Source organism: Strongylocentrotus purpuratus, unplaced genomic scaffold, assembly GCF_000002235.5.
Source record: "Strongylocentrotus purpuratus isolate Spur 01 unplaced genomic scaffold, Spur_5.0 spur5_scaffold_7, whole genome shotgun sequence".
Taxonomy (NCBI): domain Eukaryota; kingdom Metazoa; phylum Echinodermata; class Echinoidea; order Camarodonta; family Strongylocentrotidae; genus Strongylocentrotus; species Strongylocentrotus purpuratus.
This window is the reverse complement of record NW_022145613.1, coordinates 22,200,139-22,214,756: the sequence shown is the minus strand read 5'-3', so window position 1 is coordinate 22,214,756 and position 14,618 is coordinate 22,200,139. Positions and strand designations below refer to the sequence as shown.

At 37.8% G+C, this 14,618-nt stretch overlaps 2 protein-coding genes across 2 annotated transcripts in view; one reads left to right on the top strand and one right to left on the bottom strand.

The window, feature by feature from the left end:
- The window catches only part of LOC115919866 (ubiquinol-cytochrome-c reductase complex assembly factor 2-like), a 14,016-nt gene extending 9,418 nt beyond the window's left edge, over window positions 1-4,598 (bottom strand). Inside the window, exon 1 of the mRNA XM_030974405.1 lies at window positions 4,404-4,598. Coding sequence (XP_030830265.1) covers window positions 4,404-4,541 — 138 coding nt within the window. The 5' untranslated portion in view covers window positions 4,542-4,598. The remainder of the gene's footprint in view (window positions 1-4,403) is intronic.
- Window positions 4,599-7,017: 2,419 nt separating this feature from the next.
- Window positions 7,018-12,869, top strand: LOC115919885. The gene is made up of 3 exons (XM_030974470.1): window positions 7,018-7,945; window positions 9,792-9,997; window positions 12,619-12,869. Exons 1-3 carry the CDS (start codon window positions 7,674-7,676, stop codon window positions 12,867-12,869), a joined length of 729 nt encoding a protein of 242 aa, XP_030830330.1. The 5' UTR covers window positions 7,018-7,673.
- Window positions 12,870-14,618: the final 1,749 nt, after the last annotated feature.

The following is a 14,618-nucleotide window of genomic DNA, read 5'->3' as shown; positions in this document are numbered from 1 at the left end:
GCCTGAAAAAAAACTAATATCCATGTTAAAATTTATTGTTAACATGAATATTTGAAGCGATGCTAGAATTTGAATTTCACCTATCTGTTGAAAATAGGGGAAACTATTATTAACAGTATCTAAACGTTGTTTTGATTTACAGTGTCATGAACAGGGTATGTCCGTTTATCCCGCTTTTTCTTTATCTCCATATCTCAAGAACCACTTAAGATATGAACTTCAAACTTAATGATATTATGTATCTCCAAAGAAAAACAAACTGGTAAGATTTTGGGGACAGCAGGTTGAAAAAATAAAAATCGCAACTGAAAAAAAATTAACAGCATAAATACCCTTACAAAAACAGAAGAAATCTTGAAGAGAGAGAGACAAGAAAAATGTAAAAAGGACCGAACAAATAAAAATAAATAAATAGTATTCTAGAGCGGAAGATGATAGGGAAAACTTTATAGTTTGGTGGTATTGGCAAATTTTGACAATAATAGTTTGTAAGTAAATTGACAAAGCCAAACAAAAACGACACAAAATATTTGAAAGCATTTTAGAACTACCGGTATATAGAATGATTATACGAAAAGAGTTATGTATGAAGCCTATCTACATGTACATCTATGTTACGTAAGAGGAACAATGAACTTGGTCAAAGGTAGAGTTCGTTGTCATGGTTATAAACTCGAACAATAGAAGGGCGGATTATGAGGTACTAGGGTGCTTGCTGTCATGAGATTTCTTCAGGGCGAGCGCGGATTACGCTGCTCCAAATGAAGTACCAGCAGTATCAGAATTTCATGTGAAAGAAAAATGGACATGCTTATGAAAAAAAAACGATTATAATGAATAATGTGAAAGTACAACAAACAGGAGCAATTGATAATATTAGTTTATATTTTGCACGATTGGAGAAATGAAGTATCGTAATCTTGAATCTTGTGCAAGAGTATTGATTTATCCTAATAAGATTTTTGTTTGTGATGTGAGCAAAATTAACGCAAATTTCTAAACGAATGTCAATCAATGATTTGTTACCTTCCTTCCATTACCCCCACCTAACAACAACAAAACAAAAAGCTGGAGACACATTAGTATACTTGGGGAGGGAGGAAGACAAAAAATGTATCATAAGTGCAGTTTTCACATTTGAATGAGATTTATTGAATGGAAGAGTAAAACCAACCCAAATTTTTAAACGATTATAAACAAATTTTTATAATTCATTGCTTTCCTTTCATTATTCATCACCCATCTAAATAATGATAATAATAATAATATGATGATGATTATAATGATAATAATAAGCCGGAGAAACACTAGCGTACGGGGGAGGGGGGGCACTGGGCAGAATGCGGATAGGGAGGCAGACTGCACCCATAATGGGTGGCCAGTGAAGAAACAAAAGAGAGAGTGGGGAGAGAGAAAGAGAAGAGAGGGAGGAAAAGAGATAAACAGAAGCAAGAGAAAATATTTTCTTTGGAGAGGGCTTTATTACCAAGTTCAAAGAAAAAAATAATATTTAAAACCTTACGTAAAATGTGTTTTGCCTCTATGAGTTAAATGACAATGGAATGGCATAGTCTCCAAACAAGAATTCATGAATCAACACATTGGTTTTATGGCCAGCACGCAATTGTTTATACCGGCGAGAGAGAAAAAAAAACCTCTAGTCTTTATTTCTATTAATTGCTGGAGAATTAAATTTGAATGGGGCTCCCATAACCCGTGTGTCTAGATTGACACCTCCAAGTTACCTCCCCGAAAAAAATCTATTTTTTAAAAATTCATTCGGTTATTAATACACAGATAAAACGTAATTGTTTAAAATGCTAACAGTTCATTACAATACAACAACTTGTTGAATTTTTTAAACAGGTCTTATTACTTGTAAACAACCCTTTTAAACGGTGTTTTTATTGTGCATAATGATCCATTCCAAATATACAGAGTACAGTGCTATTTAGACACGAACTCAAGCTAAGCTAAATAACTTAGTTTAGCCGCAGAGGGAGCTAAACAAGTATGACGAATATTTCAATGGGTTGAAAATTAATCACAGTTTTTCTGGCTTGAAAACGACGGTCTTCGGACACACACAATGCAGCTTTTCGTGGGCAAATCGTGCATCCGGGATTAACCCAATCGGCTTTGATGCATGCGCTCTCTGGTTAAAAAGCTGCAGCTTCTCGCACATGAGAATTAATCCAAGGCGCTTAAAAAATATGTGTTACATTTTGTTTGCAGAAAAACAAATGAATAATCATATTGTTTCACACTTACAATCTTGTGGTTTCACATTTCAGTGTAACACAAAAAAACATGGCATGACAGGGGCGGATCTAGCTTTTTGCTAAGGGGGGGGGGGGGGTTGACCAAAATAATGACGATGCGGAGCATCGTCCACGAGCCGCAAAGCGGCGACCTGATTTTTTTGGGGGTGTTTATTTGAACCCCGTAAGTGATGTTTTCCTGGCATCTACATGTATTAACACAATGGAGACCATAAAAAGCAGTGCATGATAACGTCTTTTTAAATCAAGTAACAGTTAAATACACAGTTATATCCAGAGTTATCATGTGTTTGGTTAAGTTACCAGATGAGTTGAAAATCTTCTCACAATATTTGCACTTGAAAGGGTTTCTCTCCAGCGTGCGTTCTTTTTTCTTTCTTTTTTTTTTCACTTCGGCGGTGGCCCGTGTCCTCAAACAAGCTGATGGGGGGGGGGGGGCAAGGGACTCTGTGACATTTGTTCGCCCAACCCCCCCCCCCCCTCCCCCCAAAAAGAAATAATAATAATAATAATAATAATAATAATAATAATAATAAATGAAATAAATACATAGAAATAGAATAAAATAAAATTACAAGTTTAAAAAAAAAGATAAGATTTAAAAAAATGGTCCCCGGATTTTTTTTTTGGGGGGGTTGCAACCCCCCCAACCCCCCCTCTAGATCCGCTTCTGCATGATACTTCTGTATACCCTAGCCGCACAGACGACACGACCATTAGAACATCACAAAATGGAAAGAGAGAGGCCAAAGAGTAAGAGCATTTATAGAGTCCCTCGTCATGGTGCATGGTGGTCACTAGAATTCCCAGATCCCAGGGGGGGGGGGGGGGGGGGCAAGGGACTCTGTGACATTTGTTCGCCCAACCCCCCCCCCCCCCCCTCCCCCCAAAAAGAAATAATAATAATAATAATAATAATAATATAATAATAATAAATGAAATAAATACATAGAAATAGAATAAAATAAAATTACAAGTTTAAAAAAAAAGATAAGATTTAAAAAAATGGTCCCCGGATTTTTTTTTGGGGGGGTTGCAACCCCCCCAACCCCCCCTCTAGATCCGCTTCTGCATGATACTTCTGTATACCCTAGCCGCACAGACGACACGACCATTAGAACATCACAAAATGGAAAGAGAGAGGCCAAAGAGTAAGAGCATTTATAGAGTCCCTCGTCATGGTGCATGGTGGTCACTAGAATTCCCAGATCCTGGTAAAGAAACCTACATAACCGTACTAAAGCTAAAATAATAATGATGATAATTGACCTCCAGCTGTGGCTAGCTCTAATTAACGACCAAAACAGGAGCTTGCTGTAAATGCGTATTGACCTCTAGCACTGAGAGGCATCAATTGCACACACTACACACATTGCACACTAATTGCACACAATGAATACAAACCGGCTGATCGGCAAGTTTGACAGTAGACTCACGATTTAAATTTTCAAAGTATTCTTTTTTGACATCCTCGGTAGATCTATTTAGACTAAGTTGAAAAGATTGTATTAGTTTTTTTACTGCTATTTAAATTAGGTGTCATCAATCTAGACCGAAAGCTTCAGTCTCTATAATCGTCGGTTGTTCCACTGAGACGAGGTAAAATGACATTTTGGGGGATTTTGGGGGCATAACAATACGGCCGTGGCAAGTTTGTGATGTTTGTGGGAGGGGCCTAGCGGCTAAAATCTAGCCGTGATATCTTCAACATAGGCTGGCATAGGCGATCGTTCAGTCTCTATAACCGGAGGTCTAGTGGAGCCAGACGTAGTCTCAGTGGAACAACCGACGATTATTAAATTATAGAGACTGAAGCTTTCGGTCTATCATCAATCATGTCAATTGTCACTAAAGTACCGATTTTGAGTGAACTCAGTTGAGTTTTGAACAGTGGTGTTTGAAATGTTGAGAATCGTCTAAACAGTATTTAATACACAGCCAGGATAGAAATGCAGCTCTGTGTGGGCCGTGGCGCGACAGCAGTGCATGCATGTCGTCCTACATACATCTGTACGTTCTCATTTTGCGAGGAAAAATACAACTCACACGTATTACAACGCAAGGGACTACACGACGTAAAGTTGGACGAAAATGGCCATGTTTAAAATCAGATTAACTAACCTCAGAGTTTTCACCTCTTCTAAAACCATGTGCCACTCTTTCCCGAATAGTAACCGCCAAATCTCTACCCCTTTTCGACGGATCTGCGGGCCATTCTTCCATCAAACGAAGAAACTTCCTGTATCGAGATGCAGCCATGTTGACGCCGTTGCCGTAAATTTCATAAGTAAAACAAACTTATGAAAGTTATGCAATATATTATGCAAGAAGATCAGTTCGCGTCAACGTATACGCGTTGCCATTTTGAGAATTTTGGTGCGATAATAATTGAAAAAAAGCTTTGATATAAATAGAACAATAAGGAAAAAAATTGAAATAAGCAATGAAATTAGCAAATTCAAGTAGACTATGGATATGGATATATAATTTGTAATTGTAATAAGATATTAATAATGTTACCACCAACAGAAAGGGGCACCTATACAAAGCGAAACCTCAAAGCGAAAATATACAATTTATAGAGGGGTCTCCATTGGCATTGTCATAATTATGATCACATTATCTGGAAAGATTTCAAATTTCAATATGTATATCTATCTTTACATGGTAAGATACTGCTTAAGCATCATAATATGCAGTTGGGGGTGATGGCCTGAATGTTCATTTGGGAGCGATCGAGCGAAGCAAGCGAGCAAAACAAATTAAGATTTTTTAGCTCAGAGTGAGAAAAATTACACCTTACAAAGAGTGGAAACAACAAATCCTGGTGGGTTTTAAAGGCCCACTGCACTACTGGTAGCTACTTGCGCCCTCTATATAACAAACAATGCCTAATCGGTGACCATTGGTCCCCCATGATCCTCTTTTTCTTATGTTAACTGAGAGCTGAGTTGATGAGATAACCACTTGTCCAGTGACCTTGCAGAGCGGTCTAATCCCCCTGTAAACTACGGCAGATAAGCTTTAAGCCCGTACAAGCACAATCCAATTATGAAAGACTGGAAGGACCTTTCATATAAGTAACACATTTATACCAAATAGTTTCTGTAAGTCGCTAACTTATATCATGACCATGCATGGGCACATATTATAGAGAAAGAAAAGGGGGCACTTATAGAAGAGAAAAGGACACTCATTACAAACTGCAATTATCCAAGGTGAAAATGGGGAACTTCTCGTACCTGAAAAAGGGGACCTCACCAGAGATGAAATGGGGCACTTATGAGAATGGAAAAGGGGCATTTGTTTAAGGAAAGAGGGCCCCTATCAGATGTTAATAGGGGCATTTGTGAAAAGTGGTAGGGGCCCTTATTAAAAAGGGAAAGGGGCATAATCAGAAGGAACTTGACCGGCACATATTAAAAAGGGAAAAGGGCACTAATTAGATTGGAAAAGGGTACCTATATTAGACTTTAATGAGGACATTTATCAAGGGTGAAAAGGGGGCATTTATGAGAAGGGAAAGGGGATTATATAGACTTTTTTTTTAAATGGGGACACTTATCGCAAGGAAACGGGGCACGTTTCGAATTAAAGGGGGGCATTTATAATTTAGAGCAAAACATTTAAAGGCCGTCTGTACTAGTTTGGCGAGGAGGGATTAGACCACCCAGGTTGGTCACTGACAAGTGGCTATCTCATCAACTCAGCTCTCAATTTATGTAAGAAAAAGAGGATCATGGGGGACCAATGGTCACCGGTTAGGCATTGTTTTCTAAGTAGAGGGAGCAAGTATAGCTACAAGTAGTACAGTGGGGCTTTGATTAAATCTCCTAGTCTACAACTAATGACATATAGACAAGACTCTAGGTGGAATATCAGTTACACTAAATATTAACTAATTCCATTGCTTGAATAATTGTTTTCATTCGATTTCATAAGATATACTGAGAAATAATGAAAAATTAACATTTTAAGCGTCTCAATACATGATCCAAATGTCAAGCGTTCGTTTGCATTTTAGCAGATTAGCTGCATGTAAGTTCGACACTACACCGTTTTCGCGCGTCGACGAACGCTGCGCTTGAAAACAGTCGATGACTCATTTTCATTTCTCAGTAGAAGTGGTCAACGGTAATCTTTTATTGTCAAGCAGTATTAAAAATAAAGAACTGTAGTCAAGTCTTAGAGCAGAGGACAATTTTATGATTCCAAATTATCAAGTAAGTTTAAGAAACCAATAGATCTATCTATGTATGCGATTAATATTATTTACTCAGAAAGGGCTTTGTTAATTTTAACACCTTAATGACAAAGTTTAAAAAAAAATAAGTCATGCCTTTATATAAGTCACGGCCGCGGTGGTCGTTACAATATATAAGATGTCCTGAAAATAATTTTTATGTTCAAAATAAAAATCCGATCATAGGTTTTATTTTGAGAACGACTGATTAAGAGAATCGTCAAATTTCATGACAAGCCCTCACAGATAATGGCATAATTATGATGTCTTGGGAAAAAAATATATGGTACATGGTACATAATGGCACAAAGTGAGGTTATGAAGTTGTTTTTTTAACCTAGTAAATCGACTATCATTGTATATGCTCCACGCCCACGAGTTTTGACGACACTGAATATATGGTCACTGATCTGAATCTGAATGACCAATGAGCCGAGTTAGTCAACATTACAATTCTTTCATCTTTTCACACCGGGCATACAAGTTCATACAGGGCATTCTTTTATTCCATGATGTAGGTACAAAATCCACGTTTTGTCATAAATAGGTCAAAAAGCAAGCACTATGGTATTGATATCAGTATGATTTCATTTGTGCGTTGCTCTTTCATAATATAGTTGGATGAAGCAGAATATCAATACACCTGTCAACTGATAAAACATTTTGCTCCTAGCTTCCAGTTGTCATTTTCTTGTATATGTCGGATCTGGATTGAAATAAGCTCAACTTCTTCTTGGATAATGCAGATATAGGCCTAGACTTCCACGACTGAAAGATAAACATTACAATCGAATATCATTTGTGTGGGAGTCAACTTGTCTTAGAATAAGAGAAAATCTTTGGGAAAAGAAAATCGACAGCAGGAAAATAACATTTCGGATATCTACACACAAGTTTAAATGCTGTATGGCCAACTTGAATTAAACCATCAGAGAAACAGAGCTGTAAGTGCTGTTCAGTCAGAAAGTTACTAGAAAAAAAACAGCAAAAAAAGATCGAGAACAGCTAGAAAAGACTACACATTTCATCAACAATATTATTGATCGCCGTTCACACGTATGTAGTATATAGGCCTACTCGTATCAAGGTTATATTGATGATCTATTTCTGAACATTCCTACAAGATACTGGAAACATATAAGTAGACAATGTCTTCATCGAATACCGATGGTAGCAGGACCATTCTGTGGTGTGTTCCTCGGTCCATCTCGACAGCACTCGCCAAGTGTCTCAGCTTCATCGATGCCTCGGAGGTGTGGTTTGAACCCTATGCCTACTGCAACGCCACCAGCAATGAGTATAAACATCAAACGAAGCTCAACATACCCATGGAGTATGAGGGCAATGAGGAGATCTTTCAGAGAGTAAAAAAGGCCCTAGACGGCATGGCAAATACCCACTTTGAGCCCGATCGCCTCTCGTGAGATATCCCATCATACTATTCTATTACTATACTACTACTACTGCTACTACTACTACTACTACTACTACTCATACTTCTACTTCTACTTCTACTACCACTACTACTACTACTGCAATTCTATACTACTACTATACTACTACTACTAATACTAATACTACTACTACTACTACTACTACTACTACTACTACTACTACTACTACTAGTGGCGGATCCAGGCCCCCCCCCCCCCTTGAGAAAAAAAAATCATGTAAAATCACGTGATTTTTACCTTTTTGGGGGTTGGGCCCCCCCCCCTGGCGCTCTGGGGGGGGGGGGGTGCTAATTTTTTAATTTTCGAGGACCAAAAAAAAAAAGGTGCTCACTACCCCCCCCCCCCCCCTCCCTCTTAGTTCTTAGTTCACATGGGTAGATCAGTGTGATAAAAAGTCGATTAATGTTATACCAAGGGACTATTTCGAAATGCATTTGCTATTCTGATATTCTTTTAACATAAAGCTTTATGAGAAGATATGAATACAGCAACACTTTATTTTTCCCCAAATCATACGGGAAGATAATTTGGTGATTCTCAAAGCGCAAAGTGTTGTTCACGGGATCTTCCAATGGTCGACACTCCATTGTTAAAAGCTCGGATAAAAATGACGGGTTTTAATATCATAATTACCACCGAATGTTTCTTCCCGCCAAACTGACGATAGTTAAAGGGAAAGTCCACCCCCAAAATAAGTTTGTTTCGATAGAGGTAGAATAATAAGAAAATCAGGTGAGTGAAAGTTTGAGCAAATTCTGAATGAAAATAAGAAAGTTATGAATTATTGAAGTTGTGATCAATCAAATACAAATTGGCAACTCTGTGACTTATTATACGAGCTCTCCTTCATTTGCTTTGTGCATAATATTCCATAAAATCATGTTTTCCTATAATGTAAATATTAAAGGGAAAGTCCACCCCCAAAATAAGTTTGTTTCGATAGAGGCAGAATAATAAGAAAATCAGGTGAGTGAAAGTTTGAGCAAATTCTGAATGAAAATAAGAAAGTTATGAATTATTGAAGTTGTGATCAATCAAACACAAATTGGCAACTCTATGACGTATCATGCGAGCTCAACTTCCATTTGCTCAGTACTAAAAAAATCTAAAATTTTCAAGAAAAATTTCAACCATACATGCACCCTAAATATAATAATTGCAAATATGTTTCTATACTCCCCCTGCAAGGAACAAATATATATTCCGTCATCAATAACGAAGAAAACATGATTTTATGGAATATTATGCACAAAGCAAATGAAGGAGAGCTCGTATAATAAGTCACAGAGTTGCCAATTTGTATTTGATTGATCACAACTTCAATAATTCATAACTTTCTTATTTTCATTCAGAATTTGCTCAAACTTTCACTCACCTGATTTTCTTATTATTCTGCCTCTATCGAAACAAACTTATTTTGGGGGTGGACTTTCCCTTTAATATTTACATTATAGGCAGTCAAGTTGACAGAACCTAAGGAGGGGGCGGGGCCGGGCGGGGGTTAAGAGTGTGAAAAGCTGTTATCTGCAGAGGGATGCTTAGTGATGCTCAAATAGTTTAGTGCAAAGGGAAATCCAACCTGGAAAGCAAACAACTCTAAAAGAAAGCTAAAAAAATCAGAGAAGTAGACTGTATCGTGAAAGTTTCAACGAAATCTGACAAAAAGATCGAATACGCTAGTCGTTGACGCAGTCTATACGTTAGCAGCAACAACAACAACAACAATTTTAAAAAAGGGGGGCATCTCGTGTGCAAGGCAACGGGCAAGATTATAAACAATACGCTGTTTCCTCTTTTATTTTTGATATACAGATACGGTTCTGTAAAGCGTCGTCTTGAAGCCACTACCGCCAAACACGTGATGGTAAAGGACATGGGCAATGCAATGACGGAGGAGTACCGTGCCTACCTCCCCAAGGGGTACAGACACACCTTTCTCATCCGACACCCTGTCCGCTCCATAGCCTCCTACCGCAAGATGATGTACAATCAGTTCTCTGAGCTAGGACTACTGGAAGGTAAAGGGTGGGGTGTGTATGTGTGGTGTGGGGGGGGGGGGTCCAATGCGTGATTCAAATGATTTTTTTTCTCATGCAAAACATAATACAATGAATAATTATATTACAGAAAGATACGCAATGAAACGACAATATACTAGAAATAGCACGAGAAAAGAGGAACTAACTAGAAGCAGAGTTTAACTCTTGCCAGGCACCAATGTAAAGCCTCGTTAAGATCTGAAGCGTATAAAGCGCGGTGTTACTTTTTTCTTTAAATATAACTGTTTAATTGATACATTACTTGTTACTGTATCTATTAACACAGAGCCCATGCAGGGAATATGCGTATAGGAACAATGCATCTCATGGCATACCGACATTCATTAAGTCATCCTTTTTTATTTGTAAGAATAACACAAAAGCAAATACTAATCAACAACTATGACTTCATAATATGAAGACAGGAAATAAACATTCATGTCGGTGTTCCCATAACATTGGTGTGTTTCTTAAATGTAAATACGAGTTTTCTGCATGAGTTAAGGAATGCTTATTGTCTATTAGTGGGTCAATTTATCAGTGCAAAAGATTTTGTAGAATGCCGAAAAAGGGCAAGTATGCTGGTACTTCTGTCCAAAACTAGTGACCTTCTCACTTCACTGAGCTAGATGATATATCATGATATATTGTGGGGTATGTTGCCTTTGTCAACGCATGACGTTCCTGAAACTCTTCACAATAATTGTTAAGCTGGTGTCAACTTGAATACTTATGTCTATACCAATGTACGAAATCACTGCAGTACCACAAATCTGATAATAAATAAAATGTGGGTCAATGTGAAAAATCAGTTTTTAGTTCTATCAATAATTAGTATACAAGGCCGTGCTCTCCACTCTTATTTCCACGGAGTCAAATTTCACTCTAAATGGCGTCAGCTGGGAGTCAACTCTATTCCTAGTTAAAGTGACACGGATTCCGAATCAATTTGACTCGGATTGTGTGGCATCAGCTGAGAATTGACTCAATTCAGAGTCAAGATGACTCCTTTTCCGTGTCACTTTAACTAGGAATAGAGTTGACTCCCAGCTGACGCCATTCAGAGTGAAATTTGACTCCGTGGAAATGCGCGGATGACGTTAAATGCTTAGATGTGGGGGTGTGATAATCGACAACTGCCTCGACTTTAAGAGACATGCGTAGAAATAAGCATTTCTTTGATAAGTTGCAACTAACTATATTGTATTGGGGATGTATTGTCCCGCTCAAATGTATGGTGTGGCAGATCAGAAGGACACCCTAAATAGACTCCATAAAAGGGCAGCGTACATGGTATCTAACCGACTAACCGTACATAGGAGACACGTTCTGAAGTTGTCTTCCGTGAATTAAACTGGCCCCAACTAAACTATATCCTTCATAGAGCCTCCTGTGACGTTCTGTCTCATGATTTTTAAGTTTGTAAATAAATTAGCTCCCGCCATCATGTATGGGAGACTTTCATTTGTGGACTATGTTTCTACCAGGACCACACGTAACTCGGGCAAGTTTCTTTTGAGACCACCAAACTGTCGAACGGCTTTTAACAAAAATCGTTTCTGTATGCCAACTACCCGACCACATACGATTCTCAAAAACACCCAATTCATTCAAATGCCTTCTTAAGCACATGTAGAAATAACTCCGTAGCTATATATAACCCCCTATAATCATGTTCCTTCATGTCTTGGATTTCAGCCACCTTGGAATACAACCACCAATATGTCCATTGTTCCAGCTTAATGTATTTTAAGCATATCAATAACTATGCAATGTTTTGATTAAAATGTGCTGGTAGTTACACGACCTGTCCCATTTTATCTTTAATTCACCCATTAAAATATATATACTGTATATATTTTTAGTATCTTGGTTTTTAATCAACAAAAAGTTGATAATTCGTGTTGAATCTTATTTTGTATGTTTTAATTATTCTCAAATCGTCCCTGATTATTAGTTGTTGTTTTTTATTCTAATATTGACTTGGATCCATTCATTTTACCTATTACAGGTCAGTTTTAATTGTATGCAAACAGAGCCCTGAAGAAGATAAGCGTATAATTTATTTTAAGTATTTGTTGGCTCGGTCTCAGAACCGGAAGGTCGTGGGTTCGAACCTCGGTCGCGTCATACCAAAAGACGTTAAAAGAGAGGAGTTGCTGCTACCTTGTTTGGCGTTCAACAATAAGGGATAGAGCAACGTCGATCTGGCGCTGCTCAGTGGCTGCCGGGCTCACGATCAATTGGGAAAAAAGAATTTCCATTTTCGGTTTAACTTAATAAAATTTGGAGTGGACTTTAAAAGACTATTATTATCATTATTATTATTATTATGTTGTCACAATTTATGCAATGTTTATGTTTTAGACTATAATGTTAACTTGCATTTTATATTTCATTTGTATATTTGTATTTTTTGTTTTAAATATTGGCGAATGAATAAATGAATAAATAATCTATTTGAGATCACGTGGAGAGCGCGTCAAACACCGCTGACGTTGGTGAAGAAGTCCTAAGACAGCAAAATGACACCTCGTGTACAACGGGTGTAATAAAGTCTAATGCAACGTAGTGAAACGATTTTGTTTTTTCACAAACAGGTAAAGCTGCCTCTGAGGAGACTTACGACGTGGAACGCGATGACCGCTTCTTCCCCTCTGGCTATGGCACGAAAGAAACATACGACCTCTGGAATTACATTCAAGACGAGAATATTGATACCAACCCTGTCGTTATAGATGGTAACGATCTGTTGTCGAAACCTGCCGAGACGCTTTCGGCTTATTGCACCGCCGTCGGGTTACCGTACAGCAACGGCTTACTGCAGTGGGACGCGTCACCAAGGTGCTGACAAGAATGAAAGCTAGTGGTGACAATCTCCTGATGGACTTGGTCAATTTCTATGGTACAGCGATGAAGAGTAGCTGCTTCCTCCCATCGAAGAAGATGCCACCACGTGATCAACTACCGGCTGACGTCATCAGGTGCTCTGACAAGGTCATGACGTATTATGAGGACATGTATAAAACTCGTCTCAAAATCTAGAGCAGTTTTGAGCGAAAATAAATATCTCAATCATCGTACGAAAATGCCTTAAAATATTGAATTTACGGTTTATGCAAAACCGTTTAGGCCTACCTTTGGAGGGAGGAAGTCCCCACTTCGACAACATATAGCTTGGAGCAAAGTTCTCTAAAACAATGTCAGATTACAGGCCCGTTACTAGGATTTTTTGGCGGGAGGGGGGTTGATTTCGAACTCAATAATTTTGAAATCGAACTTCAACTTTGAAAAGTGTCCTTTTTGCTTAGTGCCTTTAGGTATACACCTTCATGTATGTCTCAAAAAATATATTTTTATCATCTTTTTTTTTAGGTTACCCTTTGTAAGTGCCTTTTGTTTTTGTTTATCCCCCCCCCCCTACCATCAACGTTGAAAAACGCTCCTGGTGTGATATGTAATGACGTTAGACTAGTCTCTTAATGTCCGGGATTGCGTCAAATTCCAGTAATCAAATATTACGAATCCGGGGTGTCAATGCATAACAATGGGGATAACGGTGTGAGAAGAACTGCCATAGCAATCCGGCCGGTATACGATTTACGAAGAATTATATGCATCGGAAACTAATTGTACATTATAAAATACAAAGAAATACATTCATATATATAGAGAGAGAGAGAGAGAGAGAGAGAGGGGGGGGGAGAGAGAGGGAGAGAGAGAGAGAGAGAAAAGTTAAAAGAACATGTTAATGCCAGAATGGTGGTTCAGGGATGTGGAAGATTCCATTTATTTGGCCCATACCAACAATATCTTTAAACAATTAAGGGTTTTGACTGTATATGAATTAGGTAGGTTACAACTGGGAGAATTTATGTACAGGTCTGAAAAGGGACTATTACCAAACTCACTTCAAAACTGGTTTAGATGCAACAGTGATGTACATTGTTATAACACCCGAAACTCCAAGAATTTGCATAGCATTTATTACAGAACTGCCACTGGCCAAAGAAGTGTTAAGTATCAGGGTTACCTTACATGGTCTACTTTAGATGACAGTCTCAAACAATCTGCATCATTACGACAATTTAAGTATAAATATAAACAATATCTTTGCAATTCTAAATAGTCATATCAATTTAAAATCAATTATTATTATGTTTCAAATCGCAATTATGTTATCATCGGGTCAATCTAATCTAATTATAAAACCAGACATTTGAAGGGAGAGTCCATCCTAAGGATGGGTTTACTCCGCCTTTACTTGGCCACACACTTTCTCAGGGTGGACTTCCCCTTCATTGCTACCGGGGCTAGACTCGATAAGCTTCGCTTTTTCTAGCCCCATCTACATTACTCACCTTTTTATGTTTTTATGTTTTAATGTTGATGTTTGTTAACAGATGTAGATTTTCATTGTTCTTTTATGCCTATGTATCTGTTTTTCATTTGCTCTGTGTCAAATGTATAAAAATGTATTTTCTTGCCTTGTATATTCTTCCGGTTTTTAATGTGGAAAATAAATGAAAAATGAAATGAAATATGGAATGATAGAGAAAAATTAAGAAGAGAAACTGTCCTTTTAGATTATGATCAAGTG

Bases quoted from the DNA above. Each gene is read 5' to 3' on its own strand.
- LOC115919885 (XM_030974470.1), top strand. From the start codon at position 7,674: ATGTCTTCATCGAATACCGATGGTAGCAGGACCATTCTGTGGTGTGTT. The intron at 7,946-9,791 runs GTGAGATATCCC...TTTGATATACAG, and splicing joins TTTGAGCCCGATCGCCTCTC to ATACGGTTCTGTAAAGCGTC. The intron at 9,998-12,618 runs GTAAAGGGTGGG...TTTCACAAACAG, and splicing joins TGAGCTAGGACTACTGGAAG to GTAAAGCTGCCTCTGAGGAG.